Below are 26,345 nucleotides of genomic sequence, written 5' to 3' on the forward strand. Positions count from 1 at the left end.
CCACACAGACATGGAGAAAAAGATGTAACAGGATGAAGAAAAGCACAGAGGAAGAATATGAGAATCCATTTACAGTAACTAACATAAAAAAACGTATAAAAAATGTATAATTTACAGCTCTGCTGTATAACTTTCTGCTTATGTATTCGTGGCAGCTCTACAAGGACATGCTTTTAAAGTTTCAGCTATATGAAAACCACAAGAAGCAAATTGCAGGCAGCAATAGGTTCACCACAGCTTCTACTGCCAATTCCAGTGTTCTCTGACAAGGGACTGATGATGACGTTCCAGGCATGGTTTGACTGCACAGATTGGAGTGTGCTTGAAGCATCATACACCTGATTACAGGTTAGATTATGGATACTGTGACATAGTTTTTGTCAGGCTGTGTGTGAAGACCATGACATTTCACGCATACAATTTAACAACAATAAACCATGGTTTTCCTCACATCAGAGAAAGCTACTTCGGACCAAAGAAAAAGCTCACAGCAGTGGAGACCGAGCCCTTTATAAACAGGCCAGGAACAAACCCAACAAGCAGATCTAAGAAACTAGCATTAGTCTAATTTCCACTGCAAGCCCCAGGATTTAAATTCCCAGGATTTGGTTTCCCAGGGTAATCTTTGGTCTACCCTGGGCTCGTCATTGGGCCGTTTATGTAAAACAGCCCAATGATGTATGGGGAAGTTGTGACGAAAACTGCAGTGCCACTCCGGTCCAGCGTGTGGCGGCAAGGAGACAGCATAGGTCAAATAGACAAGGCAGGGAAGGGACGGTGCATCTGCTGCCACTCATCCAGAATCCAGAAAAATGGGGTAAATAACACACAGCTGGTGTCACCTCTGGCCCCCTACTTGCATGAAACATTGCTGAAGAAGATGTAAACAGGGTCTATCAGCATCAGAAGTCAAGGAAAGACCCAGGAACCGATGGCATTTGTCCCTTCTGTCTGAAAGCTGCGCGGACCAACTGGCCCGAACCTTCTCTCTGGAGATGAGTGAGGCTCCATCATAATCCCGGTCCCAAAGAAGAAACATACCACCATGGGGTTAGATGATTACAGACTTGTCGCCCTGACATTTGTGGAAAACATTTTGGCAACATATTTGCAACAAGGAATTACAAGTCAGTGGTGTTTAGTTTTGAACACTTAAGCTAAAGAAATCTTAGAACCTAAAAAGTGAATTATTTATATGGAAAACCCTAGAATTAACATTTGTCGTTTCTATAATGTATAAGATCAGGACATTTTAAAATCAACAGCCTCTTGTTTATCAGTCAAATGTAATTTCATCCTCTTCTTCAATCTCCTTTTTCCCTACCAAACAATAGTGGTGTAAATGTACAGTTTACGATCAATATCTTGAGGAGTCTGATGGATTAACAGGAAAGGCTAAGTGTCGGGAACATGAAGTGTGTTGAACACAAAATAGGTTTAATGTCATAATGCTATTCATGCTTTTTTTCCTCACTGCTAAATATATATCACAATATCTAGATCAGGTAATATTCATCTACCCAAAGGTGGTCCTGAAACCCACAGATTCAACCTCTCAATCGTTCATAACTAATCGTAATTTTGTCACACGTCATCTATTGTTTAAAACCCGTATGCATGTATGCTCAGCAAGTGCTGTGGATTAACCGCAGAGGAGACCAAACCCAGAGTCTTCAATAATTTCTCAACAGAAAGAAGCAGTCTGGTGATCTGATTCTCACATAAATGAACACGCAAAGCTTTTAAAACTCAAAGTGCACTCAAGGCCAGTATCTCCCACAAACAAGCCTGCCTTAAAGCAATCTTATTTTAGTAAAGATTACTATACAAGACCAATGAAAAGGAACTTTTGATCAAGATATACCGGTATATTGAAAAAACACTTGAATATCACAAGAAAGTAGGTCAGTCAACTTCAATTATATAGCACTGCACAAACAAACATGTTGTACCAAAGTGCTACACAGCAAATACAGAATCATTAAAGTAGTAATTAAGGAAAAAGAGAAAGAACACAGATGACAAACCATTTTAAAAACTAAAGTAATAGAAATACTTAGGATATCAAGCTCTATATAATTCAAAAGCCAAGGAACAGAAGTGGGTCTTTAAAAGCCTCTTAAAAGTCTTAAAAATCTGTAGGTCACTCCACAGAGACCGCATGATCACTTCTACAGAGCAACTGCTTGTTTGACTTTAGTGTTCCTGTAGATGTGCCGTCGTATGAGATCCTTTAAATCTGATGGTGCAAGAGACCATTAAGACCTTTAGAAACCAGTAGCAAAACTGTAAAATGTATCAAAAGAATGGTTTTGGAAAGATCTGATCTCCTAAAGAAAATACCTTCTGTTTTACTATTGCTGAGAAAGTTTTATCCAGGCCTTTATACCAGCAAGGCGGTTCAACGGCTTCAAAGAGTTGATATGTTTTTGAATGGGCAGATAGATCTGAATGTCATCAGCAAAGCAGTGGAAAGAGATGCATTTCCTAAAAACAGACGACCGTAGTGGCAACATGCATAAAAAAAAACAAGACTGGTCCTAGGATGGGTCCTTGAACTCAACAATTAAGAGGTGCTGCAGCTGAAGAACAAGCATCTATCTGGACTGAGAAGCTCGCTCAATAAAGTTATTTCATGTACCCTTGATGATCATGGGTTACAGATGATGAAAATTCAATGTCTCAGATGTTTACAAAAGAACAATAAAAAAGGATATTTTAAACAGGAAAGTTGGTCCTTTCTATGCACTACTCATTTCTATGGGGGCTCAGGCCAGGCCGGTTTGCTGGCCTAATAAAGAACAGTACTACCACTATCATTAAACCAGACTTTGGTACTCTTGGCTGCATAGGCAGGAGCCAAGTCCAATTGGAAAATTTAATCTGCCTCTCCATAAAGCTTGTCAGTAAAAATAACCATGAAGTGCTCTAAAGCTTCCTGGCAGACAGCAGATAGCTGGACCAGAACCAGCAGATGGCATGGCTTCTCAAATCATCCCCGACTGTGGTAACTTCACACTGGACCTCTAGCAACTAAGATTCTGTTTCTCTCCAGACTCTGGGACCTTGATCTCCAAACAAAATGCAAACCTTTATTTTCATCTGAAAAGACGACTTTGGAGCACTGAGCTTCAGTTTTGTTTTTTTTTCCTTAGCCCAAGTCGCTTCAGACCAATGTCTCCAGTTCAGAAGAGGCTTGACGCATGAAATGTGACACTTGTAGACCATGTGTCGTATTCCTCCATGCACAGTAGCTCTTGATGAGCTGACTACAGCCTCAGTCTAATCCTCATGAAGCTCCTCCAAATTTTTGAGAGGATTTTGCTTGACAATCCTCTGAAGGCTGTGGTTATCCCTGCTGCTGGTGCACTTTTACCCTTCCTCTCAACTTTCTATCAATATGTTTGGCTACAAAAATCTGAACAACCAGCTTCTTTAGCAGTGACCTTGCATGGCTCACCCTCCTAGTGGAGGGGGTGAATGGCTGTCTTCAAGACATCTGTCAAGTCAGCTGTTTTCTCCATGATCGTGTCTCCTAATGACCCAGAGAGAGAACATTAAGGAGCTCCGGAGACCTTGGCCGTTTTTTTTTTATTTTTTTATTAGTTGATCAGGGTGTGACACAGTGAGTTTGAAATATTTAACTTTGTTACAATATTGTTATTTTTAGAGCCACTGAATTTTGGGTTGTTGTTATCTATAAAAAAAAAAAGAAGGCATGGTCATCTAAATTACAAGAAATAAAGGCCTGAAATATCTCTGTGTGAAATCAATCTACACAATAAGTATCACTTTCTGAAATGAGAGACAGAAAATATTGCACTTTAGTACAATACTATATATTTTTGAGATGAACCTGAGCCGTTTAGTGTACATTATATGGCGTGGAAACGTGGTGAGGGCTGCATTTCAAGGAATTACTGCATCAGCACAACATGGCCAAAATACCTGCTTGGTTTATCAAAAAAAAATTGGCTTAGTTGTGAAATTAATCCAAAAAAAATAAATCTATAGATTAGACAATGCAAAATAATAGTTAGTTGCAGCCCATCGGATGTGCAGCAATTCTTTTCAATATAATGATGTAAAAATGTGGCACAGTGTGTTTGTATAAATCAGGTACTTATTACCAAAAACAGGCTTGTAGCTAAACACTGTTTTCAAATAATGCGAGAACTTTGATGGGAAAAAGGTTGAGTTTTATTCTAGATCTAGGAGAAAAAAAAAGGGACAGAATCAAATCCCATCATTTTTAAATAACAGAGAGTCACCAACACGGTGCCCGCGGGCACCAGGTAGTCCCCGAGGACCACATGTGGTGCCATCAAGATTGAGCTGCATCTAAAAGTTATTTAATTTAGTTGCTCTTCCTTTTTAATCATACTTGTACTTATATAGATTTAAAATGATAAATGCATTAAAGACATGTTTATATTACATAAAGTTAAGGTGAGCTCTGACTCTTCCAGTTCAAAGGTCACAACAGGTAGCCCTTCGTATCACACAGTACTGATGAAGTAGCTCTTAATTTCTAAAAGGTTGGTGATCCCTGGTAAATAAGCTCCAATTTGCCTGAAATCAGATCGATGTGCAAAAATCACTGGCTGTTTATTTGCATTTGGTTTGAACGTTTGTGCACTGCGAAGTGTGCCCTGCTGATATTTAATTTTCCTTTCTGCACAGGGCGCATCTCACACCTCCCAAATGCGGAGAGAGACAGAGACAGAGAGAGAGAGAGAGAGAGAGAGAGAGATTTCACAAAGCACATGCTGTTTGACAGTTCTCGGTACTCTGCCAGATAATAGCAGGAAAACAACAGCTGAAGACCATGATTTGACCTTCAGCGTCATGACAGAGAAATAACATTTTAGCAGTTTTAGAATGCAAGGTATATGAAAATCTGCATCAATAAAACAGATTCTTTTTTTGTCATAAAAAGATTCGGTGACGACGGCATAATTGCACTGCAAACATTGCAGTAACGAACACGAGACAATCTGCAGCAACAACTTAAAAACGGAGCACAACTGTGGATGTATTTGAAGGGGACACAACAAACTGACAGATTTATTCTGTGGCATCGTGGACAAAGCAAAAGAAATCATCAGGAAGAGATGTGGACCTCCATCTGGTTCATCCTTGGGTATAATTCCCAGATACCTCAAGTGTAAACCAACATGGGAATGTTTGGCCTTCATGCTGTTCAGGAAGGAGATGGGTTCTGTGTCCCAGAGATTGACACGCTTTGGTAAGATCAAATGTGGGTATGAAAGCGAAACAAAAAAACCTAAGATGGCGGCTGCTGCTGGAAACAGCGTTATGTTTAACAGTGACTAAAGGAATCCTGCACAAAAACAAAAGCTTTAAAAGGCCAACCACGGAGAAGCAAGCCAATACTCCAAAAGCAACATAAAAAGCCAGCTTACATTTAAAATGCACTCACAGACAAAGACCTTTTATTTTCAGAGGCATGCTCTGATGAAAGTAGACTTAAAAAAAAAGAACAGAAAACTGCTGTGAACTTACTTTCTGAGATGCTCATGCTCCTTTAGAAACAGCTCTGTTCTTCTGTTGTTGACTCCCGAACCACTCTTATATGTTCTGAAACGAAGGCAAAAACACAACATTAACTAATTAAAGCGATTTTTTTCAATGTACGCAGGACGACAGAATATATATATATATATATATATATATATATATATATATATATATATATATATATATATATATATATATATATATATATATATATATATATATATATATATATATATATATATATATATGCTTTTGTGCAAGTCATGTTGAAGAAACTGTTTTTTTTTTTGTTTTTTTTACCTTGAATTTTCAAACTGTCCTCTTTATACACAGTGAATCCCTCAGGGAGGAAAGTTTAATCCCAATAGTTATCAGGGAAGCTTTTACTAATTGCTACATTGTTTTTTCCTCTGTGGCGAAGCTCTGAAGGCTCAGGCAAAGTACTTTAGAAACGTGCATCTGATCCAATGACAAGGCACTAAAATAACTACAGAATAAACAGGAGGCTTTTAGACCAACCAAAAGGTTTTGATTCAAGGAAAAAAGGAAACAAACGCATCTTGTTCGCCTATCAGAAATTAGGAGCTGGCAAGTGAAATTCTATAAATGAAGGAAGACGTAGAATCAAATGGCCGTTCCTTGACTATTATGCTTTATGTGACCAAACTCTGTGCATAAACGCATCCCACCCATCCAACTTCTGCCTGACGCAGCTCTGGCTAACATCATCTCTAAACAGCCGAATCCCCCGCACTCTGCCGAGTTTCTGTCCATTTAACACGGCCCCACCTTCCTGTTGGGGCGAGAATGAGCTAAAGAGCACAAAGGGGAGGAAGGGAGAACTGTGCACACACATATACCATTAGCTTCCTTCCCCACCCATCTAACGGCAAGTAGACCAAGAATAAATTCGTTTTCTTCATTCCAAGAACAGTGTTAAAAAGCCAATGGTTAAAATAAATAAATAAATAAACATATCTAGTTTAGAGTGTTGCCTTGAGCTCAGGCTGGCTAGCCCGTCAGCAGGGCTGATGTATTTGTAGGGTCAGAACCGCCTGTGCTGACAGCCCGCTTCATCACTCCGGCGAGGCTTTTTAAAAAGGGCACCGATGTAAATCACAGACGAGCTGTCATCTTCACTGCTGACATTTAGAATCAAAGCAGCGGCAAGGGAAACGTTGCGACTGCACTCGGCTCGCCCGGTCGCCACTACTGCTTCTGTCGCCGTTATAAGTGGCAGAGCTGCCCAGCATGAGTCTGTGTGTTTTCAGATGTGGAGAATGTGTGTTGAGCCAACACTGTGCAATTAAAGACAAACGCACTACGCCGATGACTGCAAGAATTCCACTGTTCTTGTTTTGGTTTTTTTTGGGGGGTTTTTCTTCTGTTTGCGTACATTTCTTTTAATCAGTATGCCTTCTTGTATTTCTGCAGCATGAACAATTTTCATTCTGGTCAAGCCGAACATCTCAACAAGGTCTTTACTGCCACCTGCAGGAGAAAAAGTTCAAGTGCAGCATATTTTCTTTATGACTTTAGATCGACGAAAACTAAACATTTTACTAAAACTTCACCTTTAATAAGCCTTATAAACCCAGAATTTACCCTAAATGATGCAGAAAATGGTGGTAATCTAGGTTTTTATATCCTGAGCCCCCCGTTAAAAAGGAACTAAATTGTCTAAGAAGCAAAGGCATGAGAAATTAGCCCAGTTAAATTCTAGTTTGAGAGAGAAAAAAATACTTTTAAAATATTTAACTATTCTATATTGCCTTTCTTTTCCCCCCTAGTTAAAAAAGGTGTCTTAGGTCTTGATTTTTCGCATATTAAAAAGACAATTTTTACATTTTAATACTTCAGATCATTAGATTATGTATTTGGGACTGATGAGAAGGGATTTGTATCTTTAGAAACTTTAGATAATGGCATGTAGGAAAAATGGTTATTCTGTAAAAATGGAAATTGACATATGGGTCTGGAAAACTAATCCCAAGCATTTTCCCCCCTTCTTCTGGGTGTAGTGTTACATTGATTAATATGCGTTATTGATTATGTGTACAAAAAAATATACATCCACATAAAGAGCCAAACATTTTCATCAATATAGTTAAGCAATAATTTGTCAACAGCACTAACATAACTCAGCAGTATATGTATACTCCTTTAATGTCCCATTACCAATATCAAGGGCTGCTACCTCTTTTCTTTATGACTTTCCTTTTTCTATTCGCTTAAAAATAAATAAATGGGTCGTTATCTACAGAACATGACATGATGAGGAGGAAATTCAGCTGTGTTGGAGCAGGAATACATCTAAAAGACGCAGGGCTATTGGACCTCGAGAATTGCAATGGCACACCACTGGTATGTACATTTAATACAATTTAATCTCAGCTTAGTGCCATTAAGTGACTGTAAAAAAAAAATCGTTAAAATTAAAGATTGTTCTGGTTTTTCAAATGAAAGACTTCTGAATGCAGCTAAACTATTAGAAACAAATCAAACATGTCAAACAGGTCGGCCCCAAGATGTTTCCTCACCTCCTTTGTGAGCTATTTTATTTATCAATGCCATCAAAACAAAACTGATTCTGGATATAAACATGATTTGAATGAAAATTGGGAATATTTGTTCCCTTTTTATTTCAGAATCAGACTGATAAAGAGCTGCGAAGCCATTTGCTATTCATGTTTTATATCTGCACACATTGCCAGAGAGCCAGCTGCCTCAGCATTTCATTTAAAAACTCAATAACAGCTTGCGACGCTGCTGAAAATCTATTGTTTGTAATTAAATTCATGCAGAAAAGTTCATCTGGCTGCAAGGACAAACTCACCAGAAACTTTAAAACGTAAAAAAAAAAAAAAAAATTAGAAGTGAGGTCTGAGCTCTTCCGAGGAACATGACGAGCATTTCCGTAGTCCAGCATGTTAAAGCTACCTTACATATAGAGCACTAAGTGTCCTAATGGCTTGTGGTTGATGTGTGCTTATAAGAGACCTCCGCAGATGTCTTCATCTCAGATGGAGCGGGATAATTAGAAATCCTGCAGTGCTCACTGTAAGCTTACTGCTGTGTCTCACAAATCAATATGCCATTACAAAAACCCAGGCTTTAAGATTCATGGGCTGGAGGAAGTGCAGCTTGTTTTAATACACTCTCTCAGAAATGAGCCAATCTGAAAAAAAAAAAGGGGGGGGCACATCTTCTCAAACGCACGCCCAACGAGGCGATAAATCTCCAAGGGCTTCGATACCAAACATTTTTTTCCGAGAGCAAGCCAGGTAGGATTCATCTTCCTATTCGGTAAATAAACTCAACAAGCATCTGAGCTCTGGGAAAACAATATTCGACAGCTTTTACTCGCCGACACTCGGGTCAAAAACACAAGAACGTTCGCACTCGTACGGCAATCTGTTAGGCTTAAAAGAGAAAGTCAGACACGGATGGATCTGAATACTCATTTATAATGAAATAACTATTTCTATAAACTATTTATTTTCCCTACAAATAAGTGTGAATTGCGCTCTTAAAAATTTCAAGTAAGGTGTTCGGAAACTATATGTGTGAGTCATCTTTTAAACAATCTTGTGGTTTCTAAGGGCTGTAGGATGGTGGTGGTGGTGAGGGGGTGCATCCTGGACAAGTCACCAGACCATCACTGGAATACAGTTTGAAATTCAAAGCATCACCGACTCTTCTTTGTGTGCTTTTGCATAACACGCTTGCACCGTTTCCATGTTTTCACCTTTGCACAACTCTCCCTTGTTGCTACCCAGAAACCCCTCTTAAGATTCACACCTGATCACTGCAAACAGCGTTCAGATAACGCAGCTCTGTTAATGATAAACCGGGACAGACGCAGGCACACCGCGACACGATAATCCGGCCCGGTCCGAGTTATAAACGTGGGAAAGCTGAAAGTGCTGAAACGTAAATGAATGAAGAAATGTTTGATTGCTCACTCGATGTCTTTCCTGACAGATCCTAACAGGTCTTCCCTTTCCCGGATGGCCAGAAAGTTGCCTTTGGTTTTGTGGAATTCGTGCGTGTAGTCCTGAACAGAAACAGGAGGAAAAGAGGAACAATATTTAAACATGCATTCATGTCTGTAAGTCCAAAAATGATTAATTACAGCACATAAACTGTCATGATATGAGGGATTGCTGCAAAGCCATGGAAAATGCAGATGACTCTCCTTGTGGCTCTACGCTCTTCCAGGAGGAGTGACTGCAGCTTGTCAACAGATGATGCAATCTGTGAGTTTCCTTAGATAGGAAACCTTTTGATCAATCTGCCTGGATGATTGGATTTGACGTTACAAAGTGCCTTGAGATGACATGTGTCGTGAATTGGCGCTATAAAAAAATAAAACTGAATTGAATTTCAGTTGAAACTGAAATTATTTGGTCCTCAATGCAAATTAGGTTTACTGGCAAGATGTGAAAACTGGCAGCTGTTTGCAATAACCCAGCCAAACAGTGACAACAGCTCAACCCATCTAATATTCTAAGTGATTTCTCCAAGAATAAACACAAAATGCCACATTTAATGACTGCTACAGCTTCACAGTTACTCAGCAGAGCCGTGGTGGATGTTCAGATGTGCTCGAGATCAGAGTGCTGGTGGAAGATCTATGTGTGAGCGTCACTTTGAGAAATGAGTGGCAAAAAACGTAACTTTTTTTTTTTTTCAAATACTTGTTTCAGATGTTACTTCTACATGCGGCAGGATGCCCAACGTTCAAGGAAGTAAAGCAGCCCCAGAGAATTACTGAACCACCGCCATGCTTCGCTGTGAGCAGGTCGCTCTTCTCAGCACAGGCTTAATCGATGCACCAAATAAAAGGAACGCCAAAACCACTTTGCATTATTTCTATGATGAAAGAACCTGACTTCTCCTCTGCTTTTGGGTCAGTAGTGGTGTACATATTTTAGTCACAGAGCCCTTCGTTGTTAAGTACATGCCTTACTGTAGAAACGGAAATCTCAGTGGCCGCCGCCACCAAGTCTTGTTCCAAGTCTTTAGCAGTAAATCAAAATATTTTTGATCTGGTGGCAGCCTTTGAAAGCTTCTCCTTTCCTCCATATTCAAGGACTGACTTTTAATTTGTGAACATTGTTTCAAACTCTGTGTCTACAGGAACATTCACAGCCTGTGAAATTTGTATGCATCTTTTTTTCCTTGTTTCTGCAGGGCAATGATCTCTTCTCTGATCTTTTTTGGGACTAGTATCATTACTTAGCCTTATGCCTAACATGCAATACCAGGTCACTATTAGTATTTGAGGTGTTATAGCTCAACCCCACCCCATGCATTTAATAAAGTTTAATCATTCAATCAAACATGCCCAATCTGATAAACAAATGTGTTTTTTAAAGACTATTCAGGGGGATGAATAATGGTGATCATTAAAATAGAACTTATTACAGGATTTTGATAAAATTCTTGTAATATCATTATTTGTTTGCTATTTTTAATAGTCCATATGTGTTTATTGCAAACACCTGAACAATGTTACTGTTGCTCCATCATATATCAGAGCTCTGATTACCCCGTATGTTCCTAACAGAGCACTTTGCTCTCAGACTGCAGGTCTGCTGGTGGTTCCTAGAGTCTCTAAAAGTAGAATGGGAGGCAGATCCTTTAGCTATCAGGCTCCTCTCCCAGTTTTGGTCCGTGAGACAGACACCCTGTCTACTTTTAAAACTAATCTTAAAACTTTCCTTTTTGACAAAGCTTATAACTAGAGTGGCTTATGTTGCCCTGACCTACCTATGGGGATGTGCTTCTATAGGCTTAGGCTACTGGAGGACATCAGCATTTATTTTTCTAACTCTATCGAGTTCTACTGTTCTTCAATTATGCATTGCTTGTCATCATTTCTGCTTATAACTTTTTGTTCTCTCTTTTTTTTTTTTTTTTCTTCATAGTAGGTACATCTGGTCTGGCGTTCTGTTATCTGAGACATCATCCAGAGAAGACGGATCACCCACTATTACCATCTAATGTAGAACAGATTACTGGATCAATGTGTGCTTCTGTGCTTTTTTGTCTCTCTTGTTGTGTCTCTGCTCTGTCTTCTGTAACCCCAGTCGGTCGAGGCAGATGACCGTTCATACTGAGCCCGGTTCTGATGGAGGTTTTTCCTTCCTGTTAAAGGGAAGTTTTTCTTTCCACTGTCGCTTCATGCTTGCTCAGTATGAGGGATTGCTGCAAAGCCATGTACAATGCAGACGACTCTCCCTGTAGCTCTACGCTTCCCCAGGAGTGAATGCTGCTTGTCGGGGCTTTGAAGCAATCAACTGGTTTCCCTTATATAGGAAATTTTTGACCAATCTGTATAATATGATTGATTTTGACTTTGTAAAGTGCCTCGAGATGACATGTTTCATGAATTGGCGCTATATAAATAAAATTTAATTGAATCGAAATTATTTGCAGTCAGGTTTTAATTTATTAGCAGTTGTCCTGCTGCATTGAGAGAAAAATAGGAAGGAAGCCCAGGACAAAGGGAAAACAATGAAGAGGGAAAAAGCAGAATCTGGTCAACCTGTAAAATATCTCTGTGCCTCTGGAGGGTGTGCATGAGGGCAGCGTTGAGAGAGGCTGTTCCTGGGGTGTTGGTGTACTCGGCCATCTTGTCGTTCACTCCTGTTAGCTGAAAAAGACGTGAAGTGAGAGGAGACAATCTGGTGGAAAATGAAGAAACCGCGACATAAAACAGACTATAACCCAAACTGAACACGTTCACCTGTGACGCTTCACTGTTAAAGAGGGCTGACTTACTTTTGCCAGCAGCTGTTCAATCTCCACTGACATGGTGTCAAACATCCTGTCCTGGGTGGAGTTGTTTAGCAGTGGCGTGGTGTCCGAACTTTAGAGCAACAAGGCACAGAGAGCAGTTAGAAACGCTACTTAGACCGATCATGTGTGTAATCTGTGTTTCCAATTATTAATCATGTAACGAAGAACCTAAAATACTAAAGGTTGATATTAAAGAGTTTTGTTATGAGTGGTCAGTCTTTTAAACTTGGAACCACATTCACACAACAGGATGGGTCAATTTAACAAAAAAAAAAAAAGAAAATCTACTGCTGTCTTACAGGACACTAGAATTAAACTGTATTTTTGCTTTAACCATGTTACTAATTCAGGGAGCTGCACTGTGGTGCTGTTGCCTTGCAGCAAGAAGGTCCTGGGTTTGACTCCAACCCTGTACCTTTTGCACGGAGTTTACATGTTCTGCCTTTGGGTTCTCCCCGGGTACTCCGACTTCCTCCCACAGTCCAAAAACATGACTGTTAGGTTAATTGGCCTCTCTAAATTCTCCTTAGGTGTGAGTGTGTGTGTGTGAATGGTTTTTTGTCTTGTATGTCTTTATGTGCTCTGTGATAGAGTGGCAATCTGTCCAGGGTGTACCCCACCTCTCGCCCATTGACAGCTGGAGATAGGCACCAGCACCCCTCGCGACCCCATGAGGGATAAGCGTGCATAGATAATGGATGGATGTTACTAATCCAAACTACATCTGAGCGGCCCTTACCACACCTCTCCCCAGACTAGGGGTTCCCCAAGTGGGGGGCCGTGAGATGATTTGATGCTGATGTGATAAAAAGATTTAGCATTTCATTATTTGTAAAACCGATATCAAAGTTTGCTCCAGATTTCTCGTTTTAACGCGGGGCGGCAGCTTCACTTTTTTGGGATTGGGATTGTCTCGGAATTTTATCCCTTTATGCTTGTAATTTCCACAACAGCAACAAAAACCTGCTTAATAAAATGGCGTCCCCAGTCTCTGGCACTGTTATTCTGGAGGGTCGCCGACTGAAAAGTTTGGGAACCCCTGATCCAGACAATGTGAATGAGGCTAGCAGTGCAAAAGCTCTTCTCTATTGCGTTAAGCCTAAATTGGCCTTATACGTCAGTACATCTCTGGATTGTCCCTGCGACAAACTGACTACCTCACGTTAACCCCCATTACCTGATGTCTTTTGAGATCTACAATCCCAAACGAGGTAGATGCAGGAAATCCACGGTGAATTATCAAGCTTTTTTTTTGTGTCAACAACAAACATCTAATGGCTTCTATATAGGTCCATATATAAAACAAGTTCAAATCATCACACATCCACCTCCGTGCTTAGCAACTGGTTCATATGACCGTGTTATTTTTCAGCAAACCTCGGGAAGTCTTTTTTGGGGGGAATTTTAATCGCTGATCCTGAACTTTAACTGCGTGGGGAAAAAAATTATGGACCTGGACTTCTGACTGCACACATGTGACATGGCGGAGGGTTTACCTGTCTCCTCGACGTCCATCCCTGGAGCTGCTGTAGCTGGTGCACAGTTTACTAAAGGAGACCAGCTTCAGGTCAAGTTCATTCTCCAACTGCCTGGCCTGCTTTCTCAGATCTGTTAAGGCAATCAGTGACTGATCAGTCCCAGCAAAACATAATTAAAACAAAACAACAGAAAAAAACACCTGAGTGCATTGACTGGAGTAAAACCATTCACAGCTACTCCTCATTATAGGTATCTACTACATTATCATACCGGGAATAATGTCACTATGTATATTTACACACTCGGGATAAGTTTAGTGAGCACTTCGTAGACAAATGTTGCCCCATTAAACCAAAACAGCTGTTTTTTGTCAAGCCGAGCCCCACTGGCGTTTTTCTCCCAGCTCGCACTAACAAACTAAATCCATGTAGCCACATTCATCTGCCGGCTGTTTCACAGGAAACACGCCAATAAAAATAAATTAAATTAAATTAATAAAAAAAACGCGTTGTCACCGCGTGAAGTTCATAAGCCGTTTAAAGCGCCGTGTCTCAGATCTAACGGCTTATCCTCCGCAACATCGCCTTGAGTCACACGGCGACCTGCGCTAGCTTGTCGGAGGGGGGGCTAACTAACTGTTGCGTGACACACGTCCCGGTTTTAAAGGCAGAGGAATGACGCAGCAACGCGGACACGCTGACTCCTGGCGCTGCGCGGACAGCGGTAGACGTTGCTGTGCGTTGCCTGTCTAAGAAAGTGGCTAAAAGAAAAGCGGGCTCCTTACCCTCCCAGTAGTTGCTGCTTCCTATCCCTGCCATCTTTGTTTTCCTGTGACGTCACCAGGTTCGAGTCAGCATACAGGATGTGGCTCGTGGGAGTTTTATCGCCCTCAGTACAGACTGTCAGGCATGACGGCCGGGCTTTAATCTGTAAAAAAATATATATGTTATGGAATCGTTTTAAAACTGTATACTTTTATGTATGATGAAATATACGTAAATAATGGTTTTGTATTTTGATTGTAATTTTAGATATCCATCATGTCATTCACGATGTTGCTTTTACCACTTATTGTTTTTACCTGTACAGTGTCCTTGAGTGTTTTGAAAGGCGCTTGAAATAAAATGTATTATTTATTATTATTATTATTATTACTATTATTATTATTATTATTATTATTATTATTATTATTATTATATTATTATTATTATTATTATTATATGTTGGGTTATTTTTTTCTCTAACCCTGTAGCTTATTGTTCTTTATTTGTACACATATGCTCCTCATTGCTTAACTGTTCCATTGCAAGTTATTGTGACTGGATGTACTGCCCCTGCAGGATCTAAATGAGACATTGAAATAAAGGCTATCCAATCCAATTTTATTTATAAAGCATTTAAAACAACACAAGCATTAAAACCAGCAGGGTTTGGTAACCAACAGAACAAAAAAAAAAAAAAATGAGGAAATACATGGACATAAAGATGACAAAAAAAAAAAAAAAATAAACACCAAGCATTAAAAGCCAGAGAGAAAGGTGTTTATGAGAGAATTTTTAAAAATGGCCAGGGAGGATGCCGGAACATTTTTAGGAACAGCTACAGACGTTGTATTCCATTTGCCTCGGAAATTGAAAATAGGAGTTTGTAAACCCGAGTAAAAAGCATTCAATTCAGTCAGAAAAGTCAGAATTCCAAAATAAAATAAAAAATAAATAAATAAATGTTAGGATTTCTGGCAACGGCCAGGAAAGCTGTTGTTTTATTTGTAGAGCCTCTCATAAACCTTGTTTATGTTCTTTCCACACATGCTGATTGTTTGGTTCAGTCCGCTACATGTAACATTGATTTTAGATGCACTCTTACTACTGTATCTTGTAAAATAAACATGCTTTTTCACAGCTTACTGTTGTTAATGCGATGAGCTGCCATAATGTTATTCACAAAGCATCTGAGGCCTTAAGAGAGTTCCGAGGAGGACAGATGATAAAGGAGAGAAAGTATGTTCTGTATCATAGGCCCACATGTTTATGTCAGTGGCCTAAATGGTCATCTAGAAGTTAGCTTGTGTGATGCCATCTCCTCGCTTGTGAATGTGTGAGCGCTTCTCACTCGTGCGTAAAAAAGCACCAAGACGTGAAAAAGGTGCTCTGATCTGTGGTAACGCGCTTCAGAGTCCGTGTATTTGCGCTGTGATCCAAGGATGAATCTTTCAACGCTGTTCTCCCCAGAGCTGCAGTCCAGTTCGCTTTTCTCCACCTTTTTCCTCTCCATTTGATGTCAGTCGTTTTGCCAAATCCTACCGCTTTACACAAGCAGACGGTCCCAGTGAAATGCTGACAGGTGAGTGCACATTAATATCAAATAGATAAAGTTAAAAAAATCACTGTTGAGTAAAATATAAAATATAAGGATGTAGGAGTGTTCAAACATTCTGATGCTGTGTGACAATTAATTTAGCTAAGTTTCCTCATCATGACAAACATTTCTAAATCCAGTGTAATCAGTACATTTATCTCCTTTCATTAGGAGCGCATTCATGTTAGGTTTTTTTTTCCCCTGTACTTTCAACCAATCATAGCTCTTTTAAAAACAGCCTCACACCGAGCAACAGGGTCAACCACACCTCCTCATTAAGATAAAAATCTGTCGTCTCCTCACTCAGAGTGGCTCTCAGCAGCATCTTAATCACTCTTTAGCTAAAACTCCTAGGTAAGACTTTTTAGGCTAAGATAGAAGCTCTCTAAGAGGACTATGAGAATCTTTGTGAATACGGACACTGGCCTTTAAGTAAGAGCGGCAAGAAGAAAGCTATGGGACGTTCCATTTAAAAGTGCCACAAACATGAAATCAAACATGAAAAACGCCACTCTGGTCAGATGAGATCAAAACTGCACGTTATGGCCAATAGAAATAAGGCAATGTCTAAAAGAAAAATATCCTAAGAGTGAAACATGGCGGTGGCAACAAAAATGCTTTTTTTTTCCCCAGCAAAGATGTGGAGACTGGTGAGAGATGATGGATGGGGGGCGAAAAAATGAACCATTGAAGCAAGACATGTTGCCGTGAGAAGTTTTATTGTGTAGTTCTGTGAAGCTATGGGGCATGTTAGCGTAATCATGATCACACCAAGGTTTCGGCTGAAATGTTCCACCGCGTGTGGACTCACAGTAACCGAGAAGTACGACTGGCAAAACGTCATTTATGGTTCCAATTTGTTTATATAAAAGTCACACTGTGTGACAGTTTCAAAAGCTCATACGTGAGGGGCTTCACAGACGCAGCATAAGAAAAATAATTTACAAAGCTGCCTCTCCAGAGCAGACATTAAGAAATAATCTCTTGTGAAAATAGCTGAAGGTAAGGGTAAACTCCAAGTGCATTTTTGTTTGTTTTTTTTTAAAACCATGCACTAAACCCCACCATTTAGATGCACTTTCAGTGATTTCATAGCAATCAACAGTAGTTTTACAAGCATTTCAGGTGTGAGCAAGTCTATCCCATTTTGTGATTTTTTAGGTTTGTTTTGAAATGCTTTTGATTAAGTTTCTGAGACCGGAAACCCTAAGAGAGGGATAACAAAAAAAATAATTGCTTTCTACCATTTTAAAGCTTTCCATGCGACTCGTTTGTCTTTGGAGAAACTCACCTTTCTAACTGAATGAGTCACCGAGAAACTGATCCCTTTTTCTTAGAGAAAAGTTACAACCCTAAAACAATTTAGCAGGATTCCCCTGCATAATTTCTGAGGCTTGGGAACAACTTCTTTACGTTATGGATCACAAATACCTCTCATTTACATTTTAATTACTTGGCAAATAAAACAGGGTTGACTTTAAATCAAAGTATTTAGTCATCAAGAAAAAAAAAAACATTGTTCAGCAGAAAACAAGCTGATGGTTATGAACAGAAAAAGGGCAAAACCGATGTCAACTTTCCACGTTCAGAACACAATCATACTTAAACAAAAAGCAATAGAAAAGAGAATAATAAATACAATCATCACTACATATTTATATCTCTGTAGCTTCTTGTTTTGAGCAGGGATAACATGGTCCTTGCTTTCCAGTTCTGGGTTGTTGTTGGGTTTTTTTTTCCCCCAGCAAAGTGGTTCCAGCGGTGCTGTAGCCAGCTCCTGATTCAATAAAATAACTGGCTGTGTTTTCCAAAGCCCGAGAACCAGCTTGGTTCCACATCATTGCATCACTATAAACATCTTAACCAGCAAATATTTGATCTTCCATTATATTTTACATTTTAGAGGAAGATTGCAGTGCAGGGAGAGCTGACCACCACGGATCCCATCATTTGCAAACAGATGCTGTAATAGACAGACTGTTAAAAAAAGAAAAAAAAGAAAAAAAAAAGAAATCTGGTTTTAAAGAAAAAAGAAACATTGGGAAGACGAAGCAAGCTCATCTTAACCCGGTTACCCCCGACTCTTTATTCCTGTTTTATCCAATGTTTTCACTATCATTTTGATCTTTAAAAACGCTGTCATCCAAGAACCCGTCTCCAGCTAGACCCTGCTAAGAGTTGGTGCCGAGTCACTACCGGTTCATCAGAGCCAGAGACGGTGCTTCTGGCGGCGGATACAAAGAATCGGCGCTAAGCGAGCAACGAGATCAGTGTACCGCTGGAATCACTGAGGTGGGGGGAGAAAAAAAAGCCCTTCGTGCAAGTGTGCACTTTCCAGTCCAGGTGTCCTTTAAACTTGGAAACCCAACTGTGCAAAAATACAAACGTGATAGACTCCAAGGTAAGTCGCCTTTTCTAATCAGCTGACTAATAGATGGATCAATTCCCAGCATAGACTCGGTTTTATTTAACAAAAATGGAGTCTTGTCTCACCTATCACAGCCTGACAGGACTGATAAATCTACAGAAGCCAAGGCACAGAGTTGGAGACGTTCTGCCAAAGGCTCGGACGTTTCCATGCAGCTATTCCACCCCGGACTGAAAGATTTAAAACAAAAAAAACTGTTGATTTCATTGTTGAGGCAGAATAAAATTACTGCTAGAAGACAACAAATTTCAAAGGTAAATTTTGGGCGGTAAAGTACATCTAAGCAGATTTGTTTTCAGGAGTCCTAACAGCTTGGCCTGTAAACTAGCGTTGACCTTCTCGAATGGCTCGGAACCAAAGAAGCGGCTGTGGAGGATCAGTGAGGTTGGACAAGAACTTCTTCATTCACTGTGTTCATCACCATCCTCCATCTTTACCTGCTGGCTGGTCATGAAGGTGAGCACAAGTCCACCAGCAGGATAACTGAGCACTTAGAACTTGATGGTGTAACAAAAAAAAAAAAATTTTTTTTTTTTTTTACATCACTCATTCATAGGGAGAGAAAGTGAAGCTGCAACATCAAGAGTTCATTTAGTTCCTTGTACGTCAAGGATTCAACTCTGGAGGGATTTCTTTTTTTTTTTTTAAAAACACTGAATCAAACTAGCGCGACGTCTCTCAGATTTTGTTAGCATAAAGCGTCTCTTCGTCACTTTCGCTTTCGTCCTGGAACTCGTTGGCGAGCAGGGACTTTTTGGAGCCCATGGAGTTGAGATGGATCTCGTCGTCGTAGTCGTCGCGGTGCTGCCGCAGGCGGTGGAAGCCGTCCTTCTGGCGGTCGGACTTCAGCGAGCACACGCACCAGATGATGCACGCCGTCAAGACCAGCGCTGTCATGGAGGCAGCTGCAAACGCAGGAGGAGAGACGCACAATTAAACGTGTCGACTAGCGTAAAACAAACACCAATATTCCTGCAGAAAACATTTTTATCACCAAGAACAGAACTAACTTTTGCTTCCAGCATGATAACAAATCGCAAAATTGCGACTTCAAGTACAGTTCTGATCAGAACTTTACGTTCTACTTCACCATTGGCAAGAATATCGTCTTAGTTATGGGCTTTTATTGCTAATGCTGGATTACTGACTTTCTTTGCTGGCTTTTCCCAAAGAAGTAGGACGATGAAACTCAGAACTTCCATAAACAAAAAAAACAAGAATCTACTAAACAAGTCTGAGTATGAGGTAGATCTTTTGAATCAGTAAAGGGTCAGAATTAAAAAAGAAAAAAAAAAAACACACACACACAGGATCAAATATACGCCACCATTAGTAACTGCTTTTAAGCATAATCTACATGTTTTCAGTCCAACTGAGGCCATTCCATATGCTTAAAGCTAGTCTGCTTTATTAATCCAAAATCCAGTTTGGAGAAATATATCCCATTAAAAAAAAAAAAAAACACTGAAAAAGCAACATTTTGATTCCACATTTACAGCATAAACTAATACATTCCTTTATAGCAAGACGTCATTTTGAACAATAACGTAACAAGCGTTAGTTTTTCAGTTTGTCCACTAGATGGCCCCATGGGTTTAAAAAATAATTATCCATTATTTTTACAGCAGTTTTGGTGAAACGGGCATTTCTTTTCTTTAGAGACTAATGCATTTCAATGGACATTTTACTCTGCTCCATCTAAGAGGGACACTATCTGCACAAGGGACAAACTTGACTTGTGTCAACAACAGAGCAACATCTGACACATAAAGCCCTACTGTTACCCACCTGCGCAGGCCACCACAAACTCCCTTTGCAATCCAAATATGCTGTTGTCTAAGTCTAACTCTACGCTGACAGTAGCAGCAGCTTCATAGGAAGTCACCTCAACCTGGAAAACAGCAAAGAAAAAACAAAACGTATTATATATGGTTCATTTTTAAATATGCAGATATGATGCAAACCCTCTACTGTGTTTATGTTTGAAGAGGCTTTTTTCCCCCCAGTCTGAGCTGAAATAAAAACACACATTCATACATTCAAGTTCAACAAAGAGAAATGAAAAGGTCACATTTTTTGTATTCAAACAGTCTGGTTTTCTAAATGAGGTAAAAAAAAACCCCATCTGTTTGGCACTTCTCTGAGAGGAGAACTGGTTAACGATCTAATCAGCACAAATCTGCTGCAGGAGTGTCTGTTTAGCACAATCTGCTGCAGGCTACCTTGTAAATCTGGAAGAAAAAAAAAACACAAGGTGCTGGAGGAAAAAAAACAACATATTCTAAAAATATTTAGCAGAGTGAGAAATCAGAAGAACCAAGCCAAAAAAAAAATTAGGTTGTTAGTTTATTGCTTCTTTATCCACAGCAACGCGGACTTGTTTAAGTAAAGAGATTTGAACCCAAGCTGAGAGATTATTAGCGGAGCGGTGGTTCTCTGTCTCTTCTTTCTAGTATTCAGACATGTTTGTGCCGTTTTCTGATAGCAGGACGCAGACGAATCCACGGGAATCCTTCAAACCAATGTCATTTCTCTTTTTCAGGCCAATGAGATGCGCCCCTATGAGTTGAGGCAGAGCATTAGATGCCCTAAAAAGTATGGGGAGACTATTAAGGAGAGGAACTTCTTGTTGGCTCCGCCGTTCGATCTGGAGCTTATGTTCCAGGAGCGGGACCCCCAGAGACCCCTGGATGAGAGGTACATCAGGAACGCCGCGGTTCTTCCGGGTCTCTCTGATCGTCCGCGAGGGCGGCAGCCGGCCGTCGGGACGGAGGAGAGGAGCCCCGGCGGTGAGCTGATGATCCACGGTTATTCGGTGGAGGACTTCCAGCGGACGTATCACTCTGTGGTGGATCCCCTGCTCTACAGACCTTGTGGGAAGCTCAGGCCTTACAGCCAGGAGCTCGGCTTTACCATCAAGGGACGCCTGCTGGAGGAGCTGGCCTATCCGACGCTGGAAATGTCCCAGAGTCCGGACGGAAAGGTGGAGGTGAAGGAGAGGTTCTGTGTGCTTCGTCCAACACCTTACATAGACGTAGACTGTACCGGGGATCCGTGGTAAAAGACTTTCTATGACACATGTTGGGTTTGCCGTCTGCCAAACTTCATTTCTTAACATGGACTTCTCTTGCTGAATGTAGCAGACTAATATTTCATTTTTTCAACCAACTCTGTACAAATTGAAATGTAGGGGGGTGAAAAATTATCTCTTGAGAAATAGAATATGAAATTGAGCAAAGATTGCAACCCTTATTATGAACCTTTATGAGGCCTAATAGTCTGAAGGTCCTGAGTCTGAAGTCTTGTATCGGTCTAATCCTTTCTGAGCACAAATTCCTGAAGTGATGTTCACCGACGGATATAAATATATAGAAACAGATTAAATGATGTTAAAAACAAGATCAGAGATTATCACTTATGTTTAAAACTAATAAAAAATAAACTCAGCTGCCAACATTTTCTGCTGTTCCAAGCCGTTCCAGTGAGTAAATAATAACAATCCATTGCTGGGTCCTTTTTATTATAGGTACATTGAGAAAATAAAACGTCCAAAAAGTTCCCTTTATTTCAGCAATTAAATAAAAAAAAAACTTTAAGTTTGAAGCGTGTTTCTGTTTATTTTGGGAATTATCAATTGTTAATCGTGATTCTGTTGGCCATAACATAACATTCCTGTATTTAAAAATCCTTTTTTTTAGCCTGTAGTCATCTAGTTCTGTGATAAACTGAATATTCATTAGTTTTCATTAGTTGTTAGCCATGATCTTAAATCTTAAGATTAATTAACAGAAACACACAGAAATGTATAATTCTGTGCTTAATGTATTCATATGAGCATCCCTTTTTGAATCGAACTACCAAAATAAAAAGGAAGTAATCGATGATATTCTACTTTATTAAGAGGCACCTGTAGATAATGTTTTACTTTAATTGTGCATATATGCCACATGATGGGTACGTGTAAATAGCTGTATGTGATTCTTTGATCAAATCATAGCCATTCGGGCCTTTACCCGTCACACCAGCAAGTAAAACCCTGCGTACCTCTTTACGTTGACCCTCGTAGCCTTCAGCTATGACGTCGATGGTGTAGGTGCCCGGGTGGACGAGCACGTGGAAGTAGCCCGCTTCAGAAGTGAACACCTTTAGTGTCGAGTTCAGAAAAATGGTCGCTCCGACAACCGGTTTCCCACTTCTGTCCTTCACTTCTCCTCGCACCCCTCTATGGACCTGAGAATGAGAGGAACATTCATGCTTTGTGAAACCACTTTCCACCTTACCAGAAGCAGTACTTATACCATGCGGTTATACTGTGTTGGTATTTGAAACTTTAATACTATTGCAATTCAATAAAAAGTACCCAAATGATAAGCCTAGACTATGAAAAAATAAATTATATATATTTTTTTTAAGAAGTGCATAGCTCTTAATTTCTTAAGAACAAAGTGTTGTCACAAAGCCCAAATAAATGTATTTATATTTTGGTGGTGGCGGGACTTTTTGTGGTTTATAGCCAATTTTCAAATGCAAACGTAAACTATTTATAGGGAATTTTTCAAGATTGTTGGGTGGATGGATGAGAGTGGTAGAGTGGATGGGTTAGCATATCATTACTTTCTACTGTGCCCACGTGCTTTTTTAGAAAGACAATTTGCTGCAAAGTCAGTTGTTCATCGCAATCAGCATAGATAGATAGATAGATAGATAGATAGATAGATAGATTAAAAGGGCAAAATAGATAGATAGATGGAGAATAAATGAGGGCTGCACTTCTTGCAGCAAGAAGGTTCAGGGTTCAAATCCAGCCCTGGGTCTTTCTGCATGGAGTTTGCATGTTCTCCCTGTGCATGCGTGGGTTCTCTCCGGGTACTCCGGCTTCCTCCCACAGTCCAAAAACATGACTGTTAGGTTAATTGGTCTCTCTAAATTGTCCTTAGGTGTGAGCGTGTGCGTGAAAGGTTGATTGTCCTGTTTGTCTCTCTGTGTTGCTCTGCGACAGACTGGCGACCTGTCCAGGGTGTGTACCCCGCCTCTCACCCAGTGAACGCTGGAGATAGGCACCAGCAACCCCCACGACCCAATGAGGGATTAAGCGGGTCAGAAAATGGATAAATGGATGGATGGATGGTTGGATGGATGGAGAATAAATGAACAGATAATTGGATAGGGAATAAAGTCCTAAAATACCAATATTTAAAATACTTGCATCAAACTCCATTTGTTTTTGTTTTTTTAGGAATCCTGCATTTGTTGTAACCTACAATCTCATAAAGATGCACTTTGTAATGGATCTTTTTCTAATTTTTTTTAAGGATCCATCTCCTAAATCCTTGTTTTATCCTCCAGGACATTGTCTGTAGATAGCACACATGGGGGGGAATAAAGACCATGAAAGGTTCAATAAAGAAGAAAAACAACCTGGCAACACTCAACTTGAGTCGATAGCAAGCAGCAGGTGACTGATAATCTTAAGCAGTTGTAAAAATAAAAATAAAAAATCTAGATCAAATAATTTTCACATCATAAATTTAAATGTCCAAAAAAAAAAATCAATATTAAAGTAAAATTGCCAAATTGCACCATAAATAACGATCCTACCTCCACCAGCATACTGAGGAGAGCCTTCTTGTTCTCGGCCCAGAGCGTGGCCAGCTGGTCGGCCGCAGGAAACAGACAGCAGCCGGTATAAACCGTGATTTCTGGGCAGTGTCCAAAGTCCATACTGAAGTCCTGGAAGGACGGACATGAGGTGATAACAGACAAAGGTTGGTTAATGAGTTCATTTCTTAGGTGAATCATTTTAAAACTGTAAATTCTTTAAAAGTTCAAACATCCCTTTAACACCAAGAGTATTCCCTGACCACTATATAATAAAGACCTTGTTTTTCAGTGACTTCCTACGTGATACCGTGGTAGGGTGGCATCTGTGCATTCAGTCAGATCCTGAGTGATGGAAAAGAACGTGGTAAACTCTGCTGAGGCTCACAGTGCGCAGAGGTTGCCATCTTTCTGCTGAGACCTTCAGATTAGCTCAAGAACAGAACGAGGAGGGCTTCACGAAACGGGTTTCCATGGCCAAGCAGCTGCGAGTTCAATGCAAAGTGTGACTGCATTGTGTTAAGAGCAATATCTGACCTGACAAACGTGTTTCTGGAAGAATGGTCAAAAATTCCCAAAAAGCCCTCTTCTAAACCTGGTAGAAAGCATTCCCAGAAGAGCTGAAGCTGTTATAGCTACAAAGCACCGACATCATGGATTAAGACACACATGGTTTATATGCATCTATAGGCCAGTGATCCAATACTTAGTATTTATTTTAGTATTTATTTCCTCCAACACGCCGACGTAAAATAAATAAAACTGTACTGGTGTCATCGTTAAATCCTACATACACAACGCCCTTACCTTCATACTCCCCATGTGACTCTGGAGTTGTGCTGCTTTCATCACTCCATCAGGGACATTTCCCTCTGAATACGACAAAGTGGGCAATTAACAAACTCCACTCATTGACAAAAAAAAAAAAAAAAAAAAAGGCATCTATGAATCTAAATTAAAAGCCGTACTTTGCCCGTTGTTGGAACATGCAGTATCTCCGGGGTGCATCTTCGGGTGGTTCTTGGCGTATACCTTTGCCAAGTACTTCAGAGTGGCCTCGTTATTAACTACGAAAACAAAAGAATCACCAAAGAGTCAGCCTGTTCGAGTCAACAATCGCATCTAATATCCAATTCGGTGATATGAAGGGAAGATCGTTGTCGACGCCTGCACGACGCGTAATGCGTGACGTCGTACAGGACCGTCGGTCAGACAAAAAGCAAGGATGCGTTACCGGTATGGACGGGTTTGTCGTAAGGGTAGGTGACGACCAGAGCGCCTCCATCCAGAGCCACAGACAGACTGAAGTCGTTGCTTTGGATAAGGTTCATCATCGCTACGGTCTCGGGTTGTACCTCCGACACGTGCTGCGACGAGTTGCCTGTTGAAGTAGGAAGACGGTGCGATAAATCAGCCGCCTCTCACTGCGAGACAGCGTTTGACGGGAAAAAGGGAGAAACGGGCGCGCGTCCGAACGACTGACCGAAAAACGTCTTGTCGAGATCTTTGCCGCGAGAGTTGTTCATGCCCCGGATGGACGCGCACTTCTCGTCGGCCTGCGCCTGGCCGTCGGGGTTGATGGAGGGCACGATGAAAATGCGGGTCTCGTTGATTAGCTGGAGAAAGGTAAAAAAAACAAGGCAGAGAAGCAATATTAACACGCATACAAACACTTTAAGTATTCATACCCATAGAACTTCTACCGCATTCTGCCTAGTTGTATTTTATTGGGATCTTATGTTATAGAGCCTTTTAGGATGGTCTTTTACATTTTGTCTCTGCCAGCTAGAATTGTGCAGGGCAGTGAGTATTCAGGGCGACTCCGGACACCCACCTTGGTGATGGCGGGGTTCTTGCCGTAGTTGATGCACAGACAGGCAGCGAACTCCAGCAACAGCTCCGTGCCCACGGGGGCGTTGCCGTGGATGCCCGCCACGAAGCGGATCTTCGGCTCAGACGGCTCAGGTTTGGTTGGATTGTTGGAGATCTCCAGAGCCAAAATGTTTCTAAACTCTACACTTTGGCCAAGTCTAAACAAAGGAAACAAAGAACCACATTATGGCTTTAGAAATATCTAAATCCTTCAACGTCAAATCTACAAGACACTGCAGTGATCGCCCTCCTGAGCAGCTGT

At 40.5% G+C, this 26,345-nt stretch overlaps 3 protein-coding genes across 3 annotated transcripts in view; 1 reads left to right on the forward strand and 2 right to left on the reverse strand.

The window, feature by feature from the left end:
- Window positions 1-14,730, reverse strand: part of gosr1 (golgi SNAP receptor complex member 1) — a 28,792-nt gene extending 14,062 nt beyond the window's left edge. Inside the window, exons 1-6 of the mRNA XM_012877353.3 lie at window positions 14,612-14,730; window positions 13,845-13,956; window positions 12,331-12,418; window positions 12,095-12,202; window positions 9,507-9,598; window positions 5,527-5,601 (exon numbers count right to left, since the gene is read on the reverse strand). Coding sequence (XP_012732807.1) covers window positions 5,527-5,601; window positions 9,507-9,598; window positions 12,095-12,202; window positions 12,331-12,418; window positions 13,845-13,956; window positions 14,612-14,645 — 509 coding nt within the window. The 5' untranslated portion in view covers window positions 14,646-14,730. The remainder of the gene's footprint in view (window positions 1-5,526; window positions 5,602-9,506; window positions 9,599-12,094; window positions 12,203-12,330; window positions 12,419-13,844; window positions 13,957-14,611) is intronic.
- A 2,153-nt stretch (window positions 14,731-16,883) lies between these two features.
- Window positions 16,884-26,345, reverse strand: part of cpda (carboxypeptidase D, a) — a 28,047-nt gene continuing 18,585 nt past the window's right edge. The window contains exons 13-21 of the mRNA XM_012877351.3: window positions 26,046-26,241; window positions 25,695-25,827; window positions 25,446-25,592; window positions 25,180-25,278; window positions 25,019-25,083; window positions 24,212-24,343; window positions 22,658-22,843; window positions 20,402-20,504; window positions 16,884-19,518 (exon numbers count right to left, since the gene is read on the reverse strand). Of these exons, the coding sequence (XP_012732805.2) occupies window positions 19,292-19,518; window positions 20,402-20,504; window positions 22,658-22,843; window positions 24,212-24,343; window positions 25,019-25,083; window positions 25,180-25,278; window positions 25,446-25,592; window positions 25,695-25,827; window positions 26,046-26,241 (1,288 nt within the window). The 3' untranslated portion in view covers window positions 16,884-19,291. The remainder of the gene's footprint in view (window positions 19,519-20,401; window positions 20,505-22,657; window positions 22,844-24,211; window positions 24,344-25,018; window positions 25,084-25,179; window positions 25,279-25,445; window positions 25,593-25,694; window positions 25,828-26,045; window positions 26,242-26,345) is intronic.
- LOC105936472 (uncharacterized protein C22orf31) lies at window positions 20,511-22,589 on the forward strand. Its single transcript, XM_012877354.3, has 2 exons — window positions 20,511-20,950; window positions 21,156-22,589. Exon 2 carries the CDS (start codon window positions 21,165-21,167, stop codon window positions 21,672-21,674), a length of 510 nt encoding a protein of 169 aa, XP_012732808.2. The 5' UTR covers window positions 20,511-20,950; window positions 21,156-21,164; the 3' UTR covers window positions 21,675-22,589.

Source organism: Fundulus heteroclitus, chromosome 18, assembly GCF_011125445.2.
Source record: "Fundulus heteroclitus isolate FHET01 chromosome 18, MU-UCD_Fhet_4.1, whole genome shotgun sequence".
Classification (NCBI taxonomy): domain Eukaryota; kingdom Metazoa; phylum Chordata; class Actinopteri; order Cyprinodontiformes; family Fundulidae; genus Fundulus; species Fundulus heteroclitus.